Raw genomic sequence first — 22,226 nt, forward strand, 5'->3', positions numbered from 1 at the left:
TTATTATTTCTTATTTTCACTAGAAACTAACTAGCTTCGCTAAGATCAATTAACATTTTGAACTAAAACATATTGTAAATCTCTGATTATCTTATATTATTATAAATAAGTAAATATTTTATTCAAACGTAATACATTCGTATTTCATGACCATTTTTATGCTCAACCCTTTCTTAATTTCAGAATTTAATAGGTTTGAAAATTTTCTCCACGTTTTGCATTATTAAGTTTTATTAGTATACATAGTTTCTTTTTATTATTTTATTAAAAGACGTTTATACGTAACATATTATTGAAAAATTTAAATTTTCAAAGGGACTACGGAAGTAAGGTTGAATACTATTAAATAATTATTTACTTTACTGCTCCGCAAATTGTAGTCTGTAAAAGTTTTAACTTGACCGCGTGTCACGTAGGTAACTAGGAAGTGGTGAGCGAAGATAATTTGGAGTAGAATATCAAATACGTAGATAAGTAAATGTCAAAATCAAAATAATATTTGTTGCTTAAATGTGAGTGACGATAGCTTAACTAATTACAATATCATTGCTTATTGTATAACTTATTTAGTGTAATAAGCGCCGAATAAGATTTTAAGTGCGACTATGGCCATATAAGAATTGAAATGTATATTTTTCACTTACTCAATGCTTTTATCGTCGACATTTAAAATTTTAAATATAACCCGTTCCCAGTCATCAGTTGAAGTTCAAGGGGTAACAAGCACTGCTTTGTGAAGCTTTCTAAGCAAATTGAATTGCTTGTATAAAAAATTTTATGTGAATTTAAATTGTGTAAATAAATATACGTGAGTGAACATCGGAAATGTATGGATAGTGATGAAATATAAAATATGTTTATATAACTACACGTAGACAATAATTATATAGAATTTATATACTGTTATTATATTTATATTATAACAGTATTATTATAAGAAATTAAAATGGAAGAAAAAAATGATAAAAAATATGTACCAGGAGATGGCATCCGTTCTCTTAAAAGTTCTCCATTGTTTCGAGCTGTTAATTATGAACTCTACGTTAAGCCAGTAATTATTTTAATTATTTGCCAATCATATAATTTTAACGTTTATAATATGTAATATATATTTACAGAATAGTATTATAATGGCTTTGGGTATAATAGCCATGACTGGATGTGCAGGTTATATAATATATATGAGATCAAAATATCAATCAATGGGATTTTATTCTGCCATTGAAGCCGATGGTACAGAAACTTTTAAAAAGAAAGTATCAAAATGGACAGTATGATGCAATTTTAATTCTTTAGCATTAAAGTAAACTGTTAAATTGAATTTATTGTTTGTTAATGATTTTAATTGGAAATTAGACTAAAATATGTTTATACCAAAGAAAACAATATTTTTAAAGTAATTTTTATCAATGCCATATAATGCTTTGATTATTTTTAATTGTCACATAATTTACTTGTAAACCATTAAATAATATTTTTTGACACTAACAGATAAAAGATTTTTTTTAATCTCAAAATTCGTTAATATTTCTTTAACTTTAATTCTAATTGTATAATATAAGCAAAATAAGCTTTCAAATTATTTAATTAATTTATATAATAGAATTTTAATGCATTAAAAGTTAGAATGTCTTTGTAAATCTATTGCATATACATATATTACTTATTTTTGTACTATTGAAAGCATTTTTCTTAATTCTTAACAAATATTTATTACAGCTAATTTTTAAAGTTTAGTTTAATTTAGTTTCATTGTAATTAAAGATACACACGCGCGCGCACGCGCGCACACACACACACACACACGTATATATAAACATATATACCTGCATACACATTTAGGATTTATTTCAAAGTATAAATATTTTCGTGCTAAAATTTATTTTATGAAAAAATAAAATTTCGAATATGCACTCAAATTACAATTTAATTCGGCACATTTTATATTCAATTTATTACATAAATATATACAATATTTTTAGTATAATTAAATATGTAGTATTTTATGATGAAGGCCATTTGGTTACAGCATCATTAATGGCTTTGGCTACGTAATCCAAATTTTGTTCATTAAGACCACACATATTAATACGTCCGCTACGCAATAAATAAATATGATAATTTTTTATTAAATACTGCACTTGATTCTCTGAAAATATTTATAAATTTATTTAAAAACATTACAGAATAATATAAACATTAGAAAAAATACATTACCTGAAAGACCAGTGTAAGAAAACATTCCAATTTGATTGATTATGTGTTGCCAAGTACCAGGAGTTTCTAGCTTCATTAATCTATCATAAAGACCTGTTCTCATTTCTTTTATTCTTCCAGACATTGTATGTATATGATCTTTCCTAAAATATTTAAACATTTATAATTATTAATATTATATATTTGTTTCAATGTAATAGTTTTAAAGTAATTATTTAAAATGCATGTACATATGTATATATATATATATATATATACACACACATATATATGTATATACACATATGTATGTGCTATGTTTTTATGAATGCTTTATTATAAAACATTTTAATCAAATAATATAGTATTATTATTTAGATTTCAATGATATAGATACAGAAATTAATTAAATTATCAAGAATGAAATAGAAAAATTTTAGAGTTTTATTGTTATTGTAGTCTCATTATTATTCAGCCATGGTTTTTGCTAAAAAACAAAGAAAAATTAACAAAATTATGGTTAATATTGTAATTTACATTAATATACTAGAAAATATTCATTATATATACATATAATTAATTTTATTCTTAAGTACCATTGCGTGTAAAGATTATTATCATTGAGTACTACTGAAACTATTTTAGCTCCGTGCTTTGGTGGATTACTGTACATCCCTCTTATAATTAGGGTTAGTTGAGATTTAATTTCGGGAATCTTACTGGTATTATTAGTTATCAATACAAGGTTTCCAACTCTTTCATTATAAAGACCAAAATTTTTTGCAAAACTTTGGGTACATATAAATTCAATATTTCGACTAGCGAATAATCTGACAGCATAAGCATCATAATCTAAATCTCCACTAGCAAACCCCTAAAAATAATTAAAATTTAATTCATTATCATTTTCTCTATTGTATATGTAATATAATATTGTAATATAGTATTATTAAAATTAAAATTGTCGTACTTGGTAAGCTGTATCAAAAATTGGAAATAAATGTTTCTCTTCAATTACATCAGCTATTTTATCCCACTGTGCATGAGTTGGATCACATCCGGTAGGATTATGTGCACAAGTATGTAAGATAATGACTGCATTTACAGGTGCATTCCTTAAATCTTCTATCATTCCGTTTAAGTCAATACCTCGAGAATCTGGATTCCAATAACGATATTCAAAATTGTTCTTAAATCCTCCGTTTAAAAATATCAATCTATGATTTTCTGATAAATTAAGAGTCCACAATTAAAATTATAATTTTTATTTAATCATACTAACTATTCAATATATTATGAATGGCAAACGATTAATTATTAAAAAACAATGTAAATTAGTAATTTACTATTATACAAAAAATTTGGGTATTATAGTTACATGCTTAACAACATGTATTAAATAAGGTTATAAATTTAAATAATTTTCAAAATTTTTGAAAATTATTTATAATTATTAACCATTTGATACATTATTTATATTTTAAATACAACTATACTTATATAACTATGAAAAAAATATTTGGAAATTGAATGTTTAATGTTATTATTCAATTAAATAAAGCTTTTTTTTGTTAAATTATAAACAAAGTATAGTAAATTTGTTTTTAATCATACCCCATGTTGGTTTACTGTAGTAAAATGTATTAAAATGTAAATTTCGAGCTAAGAATTCAGCAGCTACTCTTAGTGCACCTGTACCAGACAGAGTTTGCACTCCAATTGCTCGGCCTTCTTTAATGGCCACAGAGTCTTCTCCTAATATCATGGTCGTAGCTGCTTGACTAAATGATTCTAAACCTAATACAGGAAGATACTCATGATTTTGAGATTCATCCTGAGCCAAAGTAGATTCAACTTTGCGTACTACCGGAAGTACCCATGGTTTCCCTTCAGCTGTTCTATAAGCTGAAATATATTAATGGATAAAATTTTTGTTTTGTTAAAGATTTTAATTATTAAATGGTTAATAAATATTATTTTTATTTAATACTAATGATGATGTTCATTTAGTCATGGTCATTGATAATTGCTCAGTTTAAGACATAACTCAATATACAATAAAGCACATGCATACAAATGAATTATAAATTAGGTAAATCTGTAGGCTCATTAAAATTTATATAATTTTTACCTCCTATAGTTAGATTGACTTTTGATTCATGTGAATCATCTTGAAAATCCTTACTACGTAGAAAAACCTCAATGGGTGGCCCCAATTCTATATCTTTGAATACAGATGTCATTTTTCTACGTTTAAAAATATTAATACAAAAGGTTTCATTAATTTAACGTACACGTCAGTCACCGCATTTTGTCTTATAAAACATTGAATCCTTACCATATAATCTTGTAATTTTTATAATAATAAACTTATATTTGATTGTTGAAGAAGAAGTTCTCATACAATGGAGAGGATACTTTAAACGAAATAAAAATCTTCCAGATGTATATTTTTTTGATAATAAAATTGATGAGATCTATTACACAGATTCGCAGACGAAAACTGATAAAGATTGCTTTATAATTTATAACGTGCAATTATAGATCCTTAACATAATCTATATTAAAATACAAATTAGACATAAAGCAAATGAATCCCTGATTTATTAAATATAATATTACTTCCTATATTACGAATAATATTTAATTGTTCTGTTAGTGTATGTATGTAGCGCTAGAATATTATCACGAGTTTCTGATTTACAGATTACAGAACAAAATGGATAGAAGCCAGTCTATATAGAGATCATCAAAATAGAGTTTTAGTATTTGACGTCATAAAAAATAAATACTTCAATATTTCAAATAATGTTTCCTTACATTAACAATTTTTTTTTTTTAAATAAGCTTTGTTGAAATTATTTTATTGTATAAATTTAATAATTCATAGCCGTAGATAATTAATAGAATTAGTAAACCTAAAATGTAATAGAAATATAATTCAATAGATGAATTATGTAACGATGACACGATTTATATTTATGCAAAAACAATAATTTGAATTTATTGCGTTCAAAATAGTTTTATAGTTTTATAGTTTTATAGAAAATTTATAGTTTTAAAGTTATAAAAAGTTAATATGCAATCTAAGCAAGAATATACTTATAATGAAATTTATTTATAATCTACGGTTCAATAAGGATTTTTTTTTTTTTTTTTTGTATAAACATAGAAAAACTTAATTTATAATGGAATTAGAGAGTATTATATTGCTCATGCATGTACCAGCATCAATGCCATCAATTTAATTATTAATGAAAATAATTTCGCTGTTTACGTGTTTTATGCACGTCTATTATGTTAAATTAAAAAATTCCTATTAATAAATATGGCTAAATAAGTACAGTATTTTGAATTATATTTCATATTGTAATTCCAATTTATAATTTATAAACAATGATTTTTATAAATTATAATTTAAGCGAATTAATAAATAAATCTTGGCATACAGTCGTTTAAACAATGTAGGTATTATCAGTGAGCTGATATAGTTTGATTTTCTAGTAGTTTATTATTAGTATATAAATCTGTTATGAATAAAATATTTATTTTATGTATCATAGTTATTTGCACAACAGATAACTTAAAAATATACACGACATAGGTACATGCTGAATGTGAAGTAAAAGTCAATTTATTTCTATTTGTATTAAGTCTATCATCGTTTATATCCATTACCCATATAATAACAATTTTCATTTCCAATTAATTTTTTATAGAATGATTTTTTATTACATTATTCTTATACATATATACAATATTACTATACAGTATATTTGAATGTAAGAATAGTGTATTAAATAAAAAAATGAATAATACTTAATCATATTTAATGTATGAATTCATCGTTAAATATGTCAGTTGAAATTTCAACATTTATATATTATTATATAAAGATGTTTTATACAACTAATAAAAACGATTTTTCCATTATCAATACAAATTGTTGATACTTCAAGAAATATAGATAAATACTTGAAATCTACCTTCTATTACATTTAAACATCGATGTATATTCAATTATAATAATATATCACGTTCAATGATCTTAGCAAATGAGATCTATAAAATAAGTAGATTTTTATATAATATGAGAAAAGATTTAGGGTAGGTCGAGTTTGTATAGACTTATTAAATAATAGATTTTATTATATAAAATTAGGCAGAAACATGCGCATTCGAACTCATACATAAAAAATGATTGCACGAATATTTTGATTCATAACTTTTTTAACGAATTTTTTTTCGCTGAAAACTCATTGAAAATTAAATTATATTCTTGAATTCTTACAGTTTTTTTTATTAAAATTATATATTTTGACTACGTCAAGATCAGTTTTCATCAATATACCGATAATATTTTCTTACTTTAGCCTAAAAAATAAAAGTAAGTTAATGTTTATTCTTTTCTACTTACATAAATAAATATTATTTTAATTTGTTATTTTATACTTTCTTTATATAAATAGTTTTTAAAATTTATTTTATACATATTTTTATAAATACATTTTTAGTATTTAATTTATACTTATTTACTTCGCTTCTCAAATGTTATATTATTTGAAATAATTAAATATAAATTATAAACACTTAAATTTGTCGGTATTGTACATTAAATTCTATTGATGATCGATTATCGTTTATGATTATTTTTTTTTTAATTATTAAAATATGAATATTAGAATGCAATGTTATTTGTCTAGGATTTTATCAACTATATTGATCTGTATTTGTCAATAGTGAATAAAACATTAATTCACTTTTTATGAGTTTGTAAATCAAATAGTTTTATATATTAAAGGTAAAATAAATAAATTATCGTATAAATTTTATGATAAAATTGGATAATTACTAATTTAATAATCACTTTAAATTAATTCTAACATAAAACATTATATAAATAGCAGTAGAAACAATGATTTGTTGATATTGCAATAATATTTTCAGGGTACATAAAAAATAGAACATTTTATTTGCAATTTTTGTATCATTTTTTGCCTTTATTAAATTTTTTTTTTTTTATAAAAAAATGTTTAAATGACGTAAGAATGCTATTATAAATTTCTTATTAATTTATAAATCCATGATGAGATATACAATAAATACTAATCTAATTGGCAACATTACATATAAATTGGCAGTGTCACCGTTACATAATTCATTAGAGAGTCTCTTGTATTGGATTTTATTGACATATGATAATCTAATATTAACATTTATTTTTTATCCGATAGAATAAATGAGAACGATCTTTTACATGTATTTTTGTTACAATTATAAAATCAATACTTTTAAAAAATTTTTCTGGCACCTCATTAATAAATTGTTAGCAGAACTTTTTTATGCTCTTTTTTTTTTTTTTACTTTTGTATAAGAAGTGCCTTGGAACAAATGACTAGTACAGACACATTTACATGTGTTCAAGTCCCTTTTCTCTGAGACTAAATTTTAGAATGACAATAAAAAAAAAAAAATTATGCTGGACAATGAGGATTAATTATACAAATGTAATAATAAACAGCATTGAATTTTACTTCAAAGTTGTTTATAAGCTTTTGCTAAGCAGATCTTACGCAAAATTCGGTAAATCAAATAGTTAAGATTTTTTTCTGTTTTTTTTTTGTTTTTTTTTTGTTTTTTTTTTGTTTTTTTTTTTTGTTTTCATAACGGCAGTGTAATCTTTTTATAAAAAGAAATGCAGTGATTTAATGTACAATGTACATAATGTTAGCACTATTAAACAATGTATTATAATGGAAATTAATATTTTGCTTAGTTATATAAAATACTCTTTCACGAATAAAGTACTAAGGTAAAGTATATACACGCATTCATACACAACAAGTAGTACACGTTTGGCTACACTTATGGCATCAACATTTTAAATTCTCAAATTGTTATCACTAAAATTTATAAAAGTATTTCTTCTAAATCCAGCTTTTGACATTTACAATTAAAATTCTTGTAAATTCTTTTTCATGCTTTGCCATAATTTTAGCAACAAAAAATGTTTAGCAACAGAAAAAATTTGCAAGTTCTTTTGCAGCCTTTACTTTTTTTTTTTTTTTTTTTTTTTTTTTTTTTTTTTTTTTTTGCTTTTTATCGCAACTCTATGGTGGCAAAACATTCAATTTTAAACCATACGAAGGTGTGCAAAATCCACAGTATCCACCACATTTTCCAATTATTCGCTGATTATTCTGAAAAATATCAATATCAAAATGTACATTTTAAATAGCGAAGTAAATCAACTTTCCTTCAAATAAATCGACAATGTTTTATACACACTATTTTATTAATGATAACGTAGGCATTTTTTTGCTTTGGCCAATGGACCTCCGGCGATAACATTAGCAAAGTGCCACTTAAGTTAATTGCAAATCGACCTTGAGGGCAATTCATTCGACTATAGCAGTCGCCAGCCTTTCCAAATTCAATGTTATTTGCGCCAATTTTCATGGAAAATCTGTAATCGTCACCTACAATTGGAAGTCACATTTTTCTTTAAAATTTTAAAATCATTTGTAAAGCAAATTAAGCTGAAAATTTGTCATACCTATGATGCTCAACGTGTTAACGTTAATTCTCACTTTTTTAAACAGTGTTCTACCAGATATTGTTACCGACTCTGTCATACATTCGCAACTATCGTTTCTCCTGCCGTCGAAAGGGCAGGTGTGTGGATTCCGAAGCCTAGAACATTATTTGAAAATATTAAAAAAAAAAAAAATACGTTTCCTAGACAAATCATTAGCATATTTCATAGACCCATGTCGCATATTTCAATCTTATCCTTCCCCCACCAATCACCGACTCACTTAAAAACCTTAATTTAATGTCAATAAGCAATTGTCTGGCCAGATTCGCATCGAACCGCCTTTACCCAGTTTCACCGAAGGCAATTAGAAAACTGTGCCTCAAGTGCCAATTATCCATACCGTTTGTCGTAAATCTCGGCATAGTTCTCCCGCTCGCCGGTGGGCAACGTCAGATACTCCAGGGGCTCAGAGCCTTCCATCCCGTGGCAATAGATCGACATGTATCTTCCTCCGACGTGCAGCGTGTACTCGCCATCCTCGTTAGTTTTCAGTCGACTCTGAACTTCGAGGCACGTGGTCGGTCCCGTGCACGGCTTCTGATTGCATTTGCGCTTTCGTTGGGGCCTGAGATTTGCCGGGCAATAGCGCTTGCGGACCTTCTTCCCTTGTCGATCGCGACATATAAGCCGTCGCACTTGCCTGCCCTTACGCCCGCACGGCTGCGAGCACTGGAATAACGCCAGACATCGTAAACCCCTCGCGCTCCAATCGTCGAGTCGCCCTTCCAAACGACGACTATTAACCTGGCCCGCTAACGAGCAATTTAACCTCCAGCATTATTACCTTCTTCCAGTCGCCTGCCTCCCAGTAGAATTGATCGCCGCATCCGCGACTCTTGCAAGGCTGCTCACTCGCGGGTTTGTCCTTTGGCGAGCAGCCGGCGCTTGGACTCGGGTCTTGCCATCCGAAGCCGTTGACGCGATGACAGGTGACCTCGCGACGGCGGAACCCGTTGTCGCAGCTGGCCGAGCACTTTGTTCAATCAACAGATTCTGCTTTTAGATCGTAAATAATTGATTCGGGAGGATTGTATGCCGCATGGAGCTTTTTGAGATTATGACTTTTTTTTTTTTTTGTTTGGGGGGGAATTCGCATTATTCATGTGATTCAATGTGATTTCGTGGATGATCTCATGGAATGGCATTGTCGAGGAATCGAGCGTAAAAAATAAACCGAGGCCATTGATATAAGTCAGATTATAGGAACCGTGGGCCGATTGATCTACGGCCAATGTCCATAATAAGACAATAAACGAAAAAACCGGAAGTCAAATAAAGTATTATACAATAAAGTATTCTGCGGCTGGTGGTTGTAACGCATCATTACCAATATTATGTTCTTTCCGAATGACGATTGACCTTTATTTTTTATGCGTTCGTTTATGGATCGACGCACTATGTTCATTCATAAAATTTAATAATGGATTTATCTCTAATATAGCTTAGCTTTTATTTGTGCTTATAATTTCAATGAAATAAATAATAAAAAAAATTGTACAACCGAAATTACCTACGTATGAGATGAATTTTATGTTATGCTAAATTTGTAGTCTCTACGCTTGTCCGATGCAGTCGAAAATAATTTTTTTTTGTAGTTGAAATGTCAGTTATAAGAACGAGGGTCTGAATAATAAAAATAAACGTTTGACTGCTTAAAAACAAAAAAAGCAAAAAAGAAAAAAAAAAACCGACTTAATATAAATAATCCGTCTACCTGCTGCTTAGTGCGGTTAAAATTGAATGCAAATTCTTTAAATTTCTTCCTTCAAAAGACAAATGATTGCGAAAATTTTACAAATTTTTTCATCTAAATTTTAAATGAGAATATTCTATATATATAATACTTCCCCGTACCTATATACATCCAATGAATACAGATTCTTTGAAATATAAGAAAATTTAATTCTTCTGCAAAAGCCATCAATGCGCCTTAACATGTCTTATACAATGAAAACACGTACGCACTAATTAACAAATTTAATTATAAATTAGTGACTAGACCGAATACATTTCACAAGCATCAAAATGAGTTCGATAATTTTTTTTCTCTTCTTAATGAATATTTTCTTAATTGCTTTCATTCTTTTCCTTTTGTTTCCTATTTCGTGACAGTACTTACTTCGCTCCAGCTTCCCATACGCCATTTGTAAGATTGTGTGGCTTGTGAATTATAGTTAGTTTTATTAGTAATACAGAGAGCTCTCTGGCACTTCCGTGCATGTCGTGGCCTTGATTTTTCCGTGCAGTCACTATCGTTCATAATTTCACCTCTTAAATCTTGGCATAGAACTTGCCGATGCTGGTATCCATCGCCACATTTAACGTCACACTAACGAAACATAAATCATAAGCCGTTAGAATATAATTTTACAAAACGTAAGTAAATTGCGTTAGAAGGAGAAATAATAGAGATGACTATTTATGACTATTATGGTTATAATCAATGACTATTCCTTCAACGAACTTGACGCCGCTCTTTTAATTTATACGTACAATGTAAGTCTATTATTGTTGGAAAATTATTAATTTTCCGGATCGTTTGAAATGCATCCGAATATCCGCTCATTCGATCAATAGACTACAAAGTTTAGGAAATATTATACATTACCTGACTCCAACCACTCGTTGTCCAATTTGGACATTGATGCTCGTTACAAGCCACCAAATCATGAGGCCGCTTCTTTATATCACAATAATCCTGGTTTGGCGCGATTTTGCCAGTTTCAACGGAAATGCATCTTATTATTTGATTTGCGAAGCCTCCTCCACAGGATTTCGAACACTAATTTTGACACATACAATAACAGACGCGCCCACACATATGTACATTAATTTGAATTTATATGAATAATAAAAATTTAATTATAGTTTAAATGAAAATTGAAGAGAGTAGTTGTATGAAAGTTAAAAATTTTATTTATAAACTGCTTACTTCTTCAAAACCTTCGATATTCCACGTATATCCGGAACGGAATGTAATGCGATGACTATCAACGTCATTCTCATGTTGTGCTAGATCATCAGCTGGTAAGTTTGAAGAGTATGTTACCGGAGCGAATGTCGTCTAATGTGTAGAGAAAAAAAGAAAAAAGAAGAAGAAAAAAAAAATTAAATTTGATTATTTTTTATGCAATGTAAAGTAAATTATAGTTATTTAATATTATTATTTTATCATGCAAAAGAATATATCTTACGAAATTATGTAATTACACGTGTATTTACTATATATTTGCTAAAAACTTTAGGAAATTGAAATTTTTTACTGAACTGCTCTTTTCGTATACGAATTTACATAGTGTGTGATATGCTTTCTTTCAATTATCAATATAAAACTTTCACTCAGTATCGTTCTCTATAAATACTCTTCATGCATTATTAAAATTACCGTCAATGCAGTTGCAAGTTAATTTTACAAAAATTAACAAAGTATAGCTATTATTTCTAATTCGATATATAATCTCATGTGCAAATTGAAGAGATTTTTACGTACTTTGGCCGGACAAGGTTCCAACGCACAACTTATTGAGTTAATCGGCCTGGACGAAGAATTGCATTCTCTACTCGCCGTTCCATTCGTATATTTACAAAGCACCGTTCTTCTGCGAATCGCATCACCACATGTAGCCGAACACTAAAGTGAATTTATATTTTATCAATCATCTTGAATTCATTTCAGTATCTTCCGCTCACATTTGTTACTTTTATCATCATCTTACCGAACTCCATTCGCCAGTCTGCCAGGTGAAGCACGGTCCAGCGTCGCATGATTCGGATATTCCGATTGGTGGACCGCTGCAGTGGTTTGGATGCACTACGCGATTATCAATGCGACACCAATAAGGTCTTTCCCTTTTCCCGATTCCGCAAGTCACGGAACACTAAAATTTTAACAGCCCAGAAAGCGGAAATATCAGTCGAAAGCTTAGAGATAATGGGATTTGTCTCCTAAACTCGAATGCTTGTTATATTACGTAGGATAGAGGGCGAAAAGTGATCTACAACCTACCACGGCCAATTACCCCTATCGATATAATCGCTAACAAATATTTTGTTATATAGGCAGTCTGCAATGGCACTTGGCATCCGTTATATTATGAGCTAAAATCGGTATCGCGAGTCTTCACGGTCGGTCATTATCATCTATAAAGGCCTCTCGTTCACCGAAATATCAGCGTCGTCGTGTAAGTCTAGGACGTCGAGCGTCTAAAAATCATTAATAGCTCGCGAATGGGGGGGGGGGCATGGGAAAGGCGGATCAGATTGATGAACAAGTTGTTAAGGCAAGTCGAGTTGCCGACTTACCGCGCTCCATTGGCCGAATCCCCATTTGGGACAGGACTTGTTCCCGCAGGTCTGCTTGACGATCTTCGAGTCACCGGGGCACATGGACTCGGGCACGGTCTTGTTGTTGACGTCGACGCACCTCGCGGTCCTCTGTTGGAAGCCTTTGTCGCCGCAAGTTACCGAGCAACCGCTCCATTCGTCGTACTGCCAGTGCGCGTACTCGCAGGGTCCCATGCAGGACTTGCGCTCCTGCGGCCGCTCCAAGTAATTGCAAGCGTGTGGCGGGACGGGGGTTAGGTGGCTCCGATCGCGGCCCAGTGTCGCCTGGACACAGCGATAACGCACGAGCAGAGTACCGGGCCCACAGTGACTCGAGCACTCGGACTTGGAATCCGGCACTTCCTGCCACCTGAATAATAAAGTACGCGCGCGCGTTTGTGTGTATAAGTGATCTGTATTATTTTCCGCTGACGCGAGATTAAGAATGTCGTTGTAAAATTTGACGTTGGACAGATTATTGGATTATTATTGGATGGCGTTAGGTATTGTTTCAGACTGTTGTCTGACGACAAGAGTAACATAATTTGCAATTGTAACTTCGGGTCTTTGGCAATTTGTTATAATGTTTTAAGAGCAAAAAGAAAGAAAAAAAAGGATGCGAAGATACGTTTATAGTTTCTCTATAAAAGTCTCGCTCATATAGTATATTTATTAGTGATAATGCTTGTTTCGCGATTGCGTTATGGGATACTTGGATCTCGCTAATTATGAGCTCTTTATTAATTTATTGCCAACATTAATGCATATAATGAACAGTGTAATGTTTATTCTACGAAATTTTAATAGCTACGTTTTTACGTAAAGATATTTTCTTATTCATTTTGTAAAAATAATGGCATTATTTCTGACGTGATTAAAAAAAATCTGTTGGTTAGTCAAATACAATTTAATGAATAATCATATGATAATAAAAATGTGACGTACTGAAGTTCGCAGTGATCATTACAACTGCGACTTTCTTCGCGAGGCTTATCTTCGATTGGACAATAGTCGTCGGGCATAATATCTTGGCTCTCGGTACTACGACATATGACATGTCGGTAGGTCATACCCTGACACATACGATTACAAGTGGTCCAGTCGTTTAAGACCCATGTAAACCTGTCTAAGATCCTCTTTGGTACCGTATACTCGTATGTAATTTGAGGTGGATTAACACTTCCTACTGAAAGAACCTGACGAAAAGAATTTGATGAGTGATTTTGTTGTGTGGAAAAAGAGCTTAGCGTCGTGATTCCGTCTTTTTTTCTTTCTTTTTCTTTTCGTTACGTGACGCACCTCTAAAATAAGATCGACATGTATGGGTCTGGAACTATTGAGTCTCTCAACGACTTGTTCAGGTCCGCTGTATTCTATTGTTGCACCTGGTTGGATGATTACTTTTCGATGCATTACCATAAAATTTCCATTCAGTATGTACTTGCCTCCTTCTTTTATTCGTAGAGCTATAAAAATTTTGTTTCCGTGATAAAAATCAAATTGGCCGTGTAATATAAATTTTCATCTTGACAATTATCGCTCGAGTGCAATTTATTTGTTTAAATCACGACAATATTTTTTAATACAACTTATGAATTACTTTAATATATTTTTTCAGATTATAAAGAAGCATATTGCTCATTTGTCTCATCTGTTATTGTTATTATTATTCTCATTATTATTGTTATTGTTATTAATAGTTCTCTGGTTAAGTTAATGTTGTTTCAAAGAATGCAATAGAATTATTTATTTACACGATATTGCTAGTGCAATTGTTTGCAAGTACATTAGACGACATGAATAGGGACAAATCCAATCGGTAAAATCCATTATAGATATTTTACAACTGCTAGGCAAAACAAGAATGCATACTAATAATACAATAGAAATAGATAATATAGACAGATACATATATATATATATATATATATATATATATATATATACACATTACAGAAACATGAATATTAGCTATGGAGACGGTTAAGTGGGATATCCATGACAATGTAACTAAAAGTTATTGATAAGGATATTCGTACTTTATCTACGTCAGTGATAATTGTAATAGATTAACGATAGAAATGGATCGTAGTGTAGATAAATACATGACGCATATGAATAAGAGTATTAAACGGTACGCGAAAGATAATATTTCAACATGTCAATGTCGTGAGTAGTCTTTGCCTGCACAATGCTATAAACGATGCAAATTATTTTAAAAAGTCTATAAAAGCAGGAGATTTCTCAACCGCCATACATTTTGGATTCAAATAATGTTGTATTGATAATGAAGTTTACTGTTAAAAAAAAAAAAAACAAGCACAATTTTACTCGACACGAGTGAGAATTCGATTAATATTTATATTAATAATCGTGCCAATCATAAAGTGGAAATAAATTAATGATTTGACTACTTGCAGTGTTACGCATAACAAGATCATTAGTTAGATTATTTGAAGCACATGTGTAAACATATCCAGCATTATTTTGGCTGTTAAGCAAGTATTAAATGTTAATTCAAATAACACATCTGACAATATCGCCTGAAATTTCAAGTATGACCTTGAGCACGTTAATTTTACAAACTACGCCGATTAAAAATTGGTATTATGGAAGTATCGACGTAATTGCATCGACGTAGTTTCCAGCAATCGCGATCAAATGTCATTAGGAATACAACATTGGTAGATTGAGAAAAGAAGACAAGCGTGCAATAGGTTTACGTGATGTGTACTTTTGTAGCTTTAAAGGCTTCGTTATCGGTCGGCCGATTATCGGGGTAAATGAAAACACTCGGCGACCGCGAGCTACCAACAAAGCCTGCAAGTATGTAAATAACTGAAATTCGCGGTGTAATATTATCTATGAAATATGAAGGATAAGAGAAGCAATCGAGTGCAAAGCATAAGTGGGATAAAGAAGTAAAATTAAATAAAACAATTGCCAATCGAACGTGCTTTTCGAAATTAAGCTTACAGCCATGGCAATGGAAAGCTCAAAGCAAGCGTTCCGTCCAGCTGCCTCACCCTCGACACAAGTATCGTAACAACAATCATAATAAGCTCACCCAGGTAATTACTGTCATTGTGCGAGCCTCTCCAGCCGTACTGCCTAATGTCGATGTAACTGCTCCCGGCGGGTATCTTCGTGATCCTCGTGTAGCCGTACTCGCTGGAATTGTAGGAGCCGGAGATCCTCTGGCAAGTGGAGTTGTCGCCACGGCAGACGCCGCAGGTGTCGAGGGCCGCGGTCGAGTTGAGCATGTGATCGCAGCCGGCGGGCTTGCAGTGGCCGTTGACGCAGACGTGGAAGGTGTCGGGACCGCATGGTGTACCGTCCACCACCTTGTCGCGGAGCATATAATACTGATTGCCTGCCACTTGGCAGTAGAGCTTGCAGCGGTCTTCCGGGAGGACTGAGATTAATGTTCGGTTTTGTTTTTAAGTAATAAGCTTTATATCTGTCGCGACGTACTAATTTTGCGAATTGAAGTGACTTACTTCTCGTGTACTTTGCGTGCCATTTGACGTTCTTGGCTAGGTTGCGGATGTTGCGATTGTCGTTATCGAACGAAGCGCACTGCTCCTCTCTACAAGGATAGAGAAAGCCCCGGGGTTGCTTTAAACATTACGACACTACTTTTCCGTTTGTAAGTACGAGAGTTATGTAACGAGCTGAATTTATTTTAAGCCCACGTTACTGCTTTCTCATAGGACTCGAAGGGATTCGTCTAGTCTTATATTTTCTTACCTTATGCTTTTTTAGCTGGAGTCGATTACCTTCGTACTTTGTACGCTCGTTATTACGATAGAAAAATTTATTAACAAAATCCTAAATACTCGTAATATCAATAAATTTTATTAATTTATTTATTTATTTTTTTTTTTTTTTGAGTTTGAGCATACACACACACACACACACACACACAAACACACAAACACACAAACACACGCAATAATAAATGTATCTACGAGAGATATCTGTGTCTTTCGTTATTACTTTCATATAAAATTCATGCTAATAATTTATTCATCATGTGAATCATTAGTTGGAAATAACTAATAGTAATAGCTTAATTAAGTCGGTAATATGCGGCTATTATGAATGCCATTTTGCTTCCTTGTTTTTCTCATCGAATCACTTAGTAAAAACTTGGTTAATTAATACGTAATAATACAATACATGCAATTATTTTCCCATTAAAATGATACTTCGATTTTGTAGATAATTATTCTTCAATATCTATTTCAATATCTAAAATAAAGTACTGCAACAAATAAAGCTTTTAAGCATTTCTCAATGAAAAAGCACTAATTAGCAACGTAGCGCTGGACGTATGTTACATCGTGCTCTATTAAATTTATACGCAATACTCGTTAATTGCATTACTGCTCGTTCTTACAAACGTGTCGGGAGTTTTACGAAACGGTCGTTGACGGCGCAAGCCATTATTACGCTACCAACACTCTCGTTACGCGCACATAAAAACAGGCTAGTCAAGTGCATATTAACGGACTTGTCTAGGAGCTTGATGTGTTGTAGCTTCGACCGGGAGCATTGAAATAATATAGGAATCGACGTCGAATCGAAAGATCTCGAACAATACTTTGAGCAATAAAGTCTCGAACGTCGGGGCAGACAGAGATGGAGGATGACGAGGAGGAGCATCGCATGTGGAAAAAACATACCGAAAGTCGCTCGAACCCGGGGGGCACTCCCTCGTGCCGCAGCTCCTGTACCTCACCCTCTCGCCGACGCAGTAATTGCCGCCGTTCTTGGGCGCAGGGTTGTCGCACTCCCGGTACTTCTTCTTGATGCCGCCGCCACAGCTGCGGGAGCACTCGCCGTAGGGACCCCACTCGCTCCATTGGCCGTCGACCGGCTCGAGATTCTCCCGGGAGACGCACTCGCCCCTGTGGCACCACTTGTCCGGACCGCAAAGGGTCCCGTCAGCCCATGGCATGTGCTGCGTGTGACATTGCTCGCTCCGGTCATCCCAGTACGGCACGGTGCACCACAACCTCTTGCATGCTGCCTGACCGGTAACGAACACGCTTGTAGATCGCATTAAAATTGTCCCCGGATGTCATTTTGGGCACGTGGACTTGGCTTTTGGCTTTTACGTTAGACATCGGAGGACCGAGATAGGATGGTCGACACGGAGCTCATTACTTTTCGCAATCGTTGCGCTGCACATTATTTATCGACTTGTCGACGTATCCGCGCGGTATTCACCGAGACCGAGTAACAACATTCTTTGCCGACACTTTCTCAGTAAAATCTATCTCGCAGATTGTCTCGTTCGAGGCTGGCGGTGAGTGAGTTAGTGGGTGAGAGGGATGACGGTAATGGTTATGGCAGCGATCGGTGGAGGGCGATGAGAGGGGATGAAGGGGAGGATGGCGACTAAGGTGGCAACGTGGAGCCAATTATTATTTGTTGTCGTTGAGTGGTATATCGGCCGTAAGCGTCGACCGATGTAAAGTTGTAATTCTCGTTAGTCTCGGCTTGCGCGGCATGTCCGTCTGACGCTAAAATACATTGGAGCCGCTTGCAATTTAGACGTTCGAGCACCGAGGATGATTGTTTAAGTACTTTAAAAGGAATGCGGCCAGTGAAAAGGAAGCCCATTTACGTAAATATTGCAGTTCGTTGAATGTTTGTTGAATGTTCGTTGAACACGTCTGGATGCCTCGATAGCTGTCGAGGAGCGCATATGGGGGGAGGCGGAGCGAATGCCGTTAAGTCATTACGCAACAGCCCGAGTGGTTTATTCGTCGCCGGCACTTGGTGGCCTTAGCCAAACACGGTATTGTCGTCAAGAGGATGACGCTCAGCATCGGGGGACTAGTTAACGAGAGCCTCGGCATTACCGAGCAGCCATTATTATAAGCCTGAAAAGCGAGGCTGGAGGAAGGGAAACGAATCCGGCCGGCGTGAAGTTAAGCCACGACCGATCAGCCGCGTATTGGAGCCGCCTTTCGCGATTAGCCCACCGTCCCAGCAGCCGGCAGGGAAGATTCTTCAGGGTATGGACATCGTCGTGTACCAATCCACGATTACGGCTTTAATGACTTTCCTTACGTCGTAGCTTACCATCGCTCCCCATGTGCGGGCAGATCTCCGATCCGGAGCCGTAGACGAGCTCGCACTGCTTGTTCTTGGAGTAGTCCTCGCCAGGCAGTCGGCTACCGTGGGAGCGAGACATTATCTTGCTGTCGCGCGGCTCGTCCAGCAGACAGTTGCCGAGACCAGCGCTACGGGAAAATATTAGCGCTACGTTAGCTGTCGTAGGAGCGCGTAGCGCTGACGCTGTTAAAACGGGTCGCGTTGGGGACAAGGAAGAGGGCATGAGATGGGGTATGGGACGTGCGATAGATGGTTGGATTTTAGTGGATCGAGTGGATCGGGTGCTTGGTTTTTCGCTATCGCGGGCAGTTCTGCCTCGTTGAAATAGGAATTCGGGCGGCGCTGAGTGGATAGTCTCGAGATTACGGTTTTGATACCGAGGGATCGCTCTAGCTGACGTTTCCATCCTTTTTTCTCCTTCTTTCTGCCTTCATCTCTTTTTTTTTTATTTTCTTTCCTTTTCATTTTTTCTCTCCTTTTCTTTTTTTCTCCTTAACCTGTTTTGTCAGTTTTCTTTATTTTTCTTTCTTTAGCATACTTATCTTTCTATTATTGCGCATTGCGCATTAATATTATTGTATAGATATTGAGTATTTATGTTGTCGCGAAGCTAATGAAGTTGAGTCGTGGTAGACTTTGTGCAGAGGGGAGTCTCTTTAAATTTATGATTTAATGGGAGTTATATCGGATAGGTAGATTTGCACATTAATAAGATTTGGATTTATATTTCCATGCGTACTTATGGAAATGCGAAGTTATGAACTTTCTAAACGGATATTGCGAACTATTATTGACCAGCGTGTTGTAGGTTATGAATAAATTATGTATACTTCACGATTTTTTATGATCGACAATTTAAATTGCACAACAGTATGTTATTTTATTTATTTATTGATTTTTATTTATTGTTGCTGTGCTTTATATATTATTCAAGCTAACGTTAATTTCATGTTCACCGTCTAATTGCAATCGCGTATTATTTAATGTCTTAACATTATTTTTCGAATTGTTTAAGTTATGGTTGTGAAGGAAGTTATTGAATGTTGTTGCGCCTTCTGAGGATAAAATATTTAAGGCAAACACTATATTTTATTAATATTCGTTATCAATTAAGTGGAATTTAATCTGATTTCGTAGCTTGTGCGCGCGCGTGTGTTGCGTATGTGGTTTTTTTTCTTGAGCACTATCCATGGTGGACTTATTCTGTATATAATATGTCTGGAGGATAATTAAAGGTGGGGGTATGTTCAATGTTTGGCGAGAGACAACGGTTTGAAAATTTTTTCAATTTTAATCTGCCCAGTCGTAAAGATATTCGAACATTATTATTATTTTGATTTTACGAGTCAATAAATCTTCAATTGTATTATTTTATTAGAAATTTTTAAATTTATTGATTTGAATGATAATTCCCATTTATCATCTCGTCGTTATCGCTGCCGTAATTCACATTATTATTTAAATGTACATTTGGCATGTGGAATTATCTTTTCTCTTGTTTTTATTACACCAGTTACATTTTATATAATTTCACGCTTTACACGCAATTAGTCAATTGGCGTTATAATTTAAACATTCGTTACTATTTCCGTAGAATATATATCGACGATGAATATATCCATTAAATAATTTATATCCAATAATGTAATATTGGCATGAATGAAAGTATTTAATTTCTAAAGATAAAAAGGAGCCTTTATCAATGGCACCTTGCTAATGATAATTATTAATTCCGCATGTATAATTAGACTTTACTTTATAAAAGTGAGGGGAAAATAGTATAAAAATAGTAGGGCTCTTAAAATATCCTCTTTGCTAATTTCCTACCGGCTCATAACGTACATCCGCACATGCTTACAGTAAGAATGACGCTTAAGAGTGCTCAAGACACAGAATGTGCAAATGCGCGAGTATAGGAGGTAAAATTGGTCACGGCGTCCTATTCTCATATTCAGAGACGCTTCTCCCCTCTGCGATCTTTACGACTCTCGGAATATCAAGAAAGATGCATGTGCATGAGAAAATCCGCACTCACTCAAGGAACTCAGTGACGTAGTGTCTGGAACACTTGGACCATTCCCAGGGCACGGTGTTGTCGTCGAGCATGCGGGACATAATGTTGTGGACGCCTGAGCGATCCCGGAACCTCGTGCACTTCGGATCATCGTCGTGGGGCATATTTAGCCTGCAAGCAGAAGAAGCGTCACTGCGTTATAGATCATCAGCGTCGGATCGGATTCGCGGAAATACCCGGGATTCTCCTATTCGAGCAAAGCACGGACTTCCAGAACGGCGAAGACTTTGACTTTGGCTTGAGAATATTAATAGGAGGGGCAGCTATAAACTTAGTCGCGACGCGGTGAGCGAGACGAACGAGAGATAATAACTAGCCCTTGGACTGGATTTTCCTTTTGCTATCCCATTTTCAAGCGAATCCCGAAGAACCCGAGTAAAGGTCTTCCTGGATCGTTCACTTGGTGTAACCTTACACTTTATACTTTTATACTATATGGATATTTTGAATTTGAAAGGTGGATTTGAATAAATGCTTATTAGCATTAGCCTTTATTATATTGGCCTTTCTTTAACTTTTCGATTATGTAGGACAATCGATATTAAGCAGTATCTCTGATATTTTTGAAATATTCATAAATATGGCACGTCGATTAATTAATTGATTAAAATCGCGATTGATTTCTTGAATTTTTTTTTCATTTTTTTTTTTTGTTTTTGTTTTGTTTTGTTTACTTTTGTTTTATGTTTCTTGTGGATGATATATCGTTTGATAGACTGATGGCCTCACAACGTTCACTTCATATCATCTATCGTGACAGCTTATTTTCACCTTTAATAGTTTTATTACGGGCCGACTATACAAAAATAGTTAATCGCTTATTTATTAGTTGAAAAGTCCAAGGGTACTTTTCTCTTTTTTTTTAACATACGAGCGATTCCGATTTTCTTGTATATACTATTGTAC

At 33.4% G+C, this 22,226-nt stretch overlaps 4 protein-coding genes across 4 annotated transcripts in view; 1 reads left to right on the top strand and 3 right to left on the bottom strand.

Moving 5' to 3' along the window:
- The first annotated feature begins 910 nt into the window (after nucleotides 1-910).
- LOC105361847 (small integral membrane protein 8) lies at nucleotides 911-1,301 on the top strand. The gene is made up of 2 exons (XM_011499130.1): nucleotides 911-1,051; nucleotides 1,119-1,301. The coding sequence occupies exons 1-2, from the start codon at nucleotides 947-949 to the stop codon at nucleotides 1,275-1,277; spliced, it is 264 nt and encodes an 87-aa protein (XP_011497432.1). The 5' UTR covers nucleotides 911-946; the 3' UTR covers nucleotides 1,278-1,301.
- Nucleotides 1,302-1,940: 639 nt separating this feature from the next.
- Got1 (Glutamate oxaloacetate transaminase 1) lies at nucleotides 1,941-4,629 on the bottom strand. Its single transcript, XM_011499131.1, has 7 exons — nucleotides 4,535-4,629; nucleotides 4,328-4,443; nucleotides 3,811-4,101; nucleotides 3,167-3,423; nucleotides 2,793-3,070; nucleotides 2,218-2,360; nucleotides 1,941-2,149 (listed from the first exon to the last, which is right to left on the bottom strand). The coding sequence occupies exons 2-7, from the start codon at nucleotides 4,437-4,439 to the stop codon at nucleotides 2,004-2,006; spliced, it is 1,227 nt and encodes a 408-aa protein (XP_011497433.1). The 5' UTR covers nucleotides 4,440-4,443; nucleotides 4,535-4,629; the 3' UTR covers nucleotides 1,941-2,003.
- A 3,656-nt stretch (nucleotides 4,630-8,285) lies between these two features.
- On the bottom strand, nucleotides 8,286-12,695 carry LOC105361850 (A disintegrin and metalloproteinase with thrombospondin motifs 9-like). The gene is made up of 10 exons (XM_011499132.1): nucleotides 12,511-12,695; nucleotides 12,285-12,425; nucleotides 11,727-11,858; nucleotides 11,403-11,576; nucleotides 10,914-11,123; nucleotides 9,579-9,767; nucleotides 9,135-9,463; nucleotides 8,753-8,889; nucleotides 8,485-8,675; nucleotides 8,286-8,396 (listed from the first exon to the last, which is right to left on the bottom strand). Exons 5-10 carry the CDS (start codon nucleotides 11,052-11,054, stop codon nucleotides 8,307-8,309), a joined length of 1,077 nt encoding a protein of 358 aa, XP_011497434.1. The 5' UTR covers nucleotides 11,055-11,123; nucleotides 11,403-11,576; nucleotides 11,727-11,858; nucleotides 12,285-12,425; nucleotides 12,511-12,695; the 3' UTR covers nucleotides 8,286-8,306.
- A 373-nt stretch (nucleotides 12,696-13,068) lies between these two features.
- The window catches only part of LOC105362028 (A disintegrin and metalloproteinase with thrombospondin motifs 9-like), a 33,648-nt gene continuing 24,490 nt past the window's right edge, over nucleotides 13,069-22,226 (bottom strand). The window contains exons 10-17 of the mRNA XM_011499353.1: nucleotides 21,282-21,431; nucleotides 19,214-19,374; nucleotides 17,724-18,148; nucleotides 16,618-16,741; nucleotides 16,185-16,532; nucleotides 14,417-14,583; nucleotides 14,063-14,313; nucleotides 13,069-13,487 (exon numbers count right to left, since the gene is read on the bottom strand). Coding sequence (XP_011497655.1) covers nucleotides 13,070-13,487; nucleotides 14,063-14,313; nucleotides 14,417-14,583; nucleotides 16,185-16,532; nucleotides 16,618-16,741; nucleotides 17,724-18,148; nucleotides 19,214-19,374; nucleotides 21,282-21,431 — 2,044 coding nt within the window. The 3' untranslated portion in view covers nucleotide 13,069. The remainder of the gene's footprint in view (nucleotides 13,488-14,062; nucleotides 14,314-14,416; nucleotides 14,584-16,184; nucleotides 16,533-16,617; nucleotides 16,742-17,723; nucleotides 18,149-19,213; nucleotides 19,375-21,281; nucleotides 21,432-22,226) is intronic.

Source organism: Ceratosolen solmsi, unplaced genomic scaffold (genome assembly GCF_000503995.2).
Source record: "Ceratosolen solmsi marchali unplaced genomic scaffold, CerSol_1.0 scaffold2, whole genome shotgun sequence".
NCBI lineage: Eukaryota > Metazoa > Arthropoda > Insecta > Hymenoptera > Agaonidae > Ceratosolen > Ceratosolen solmsi.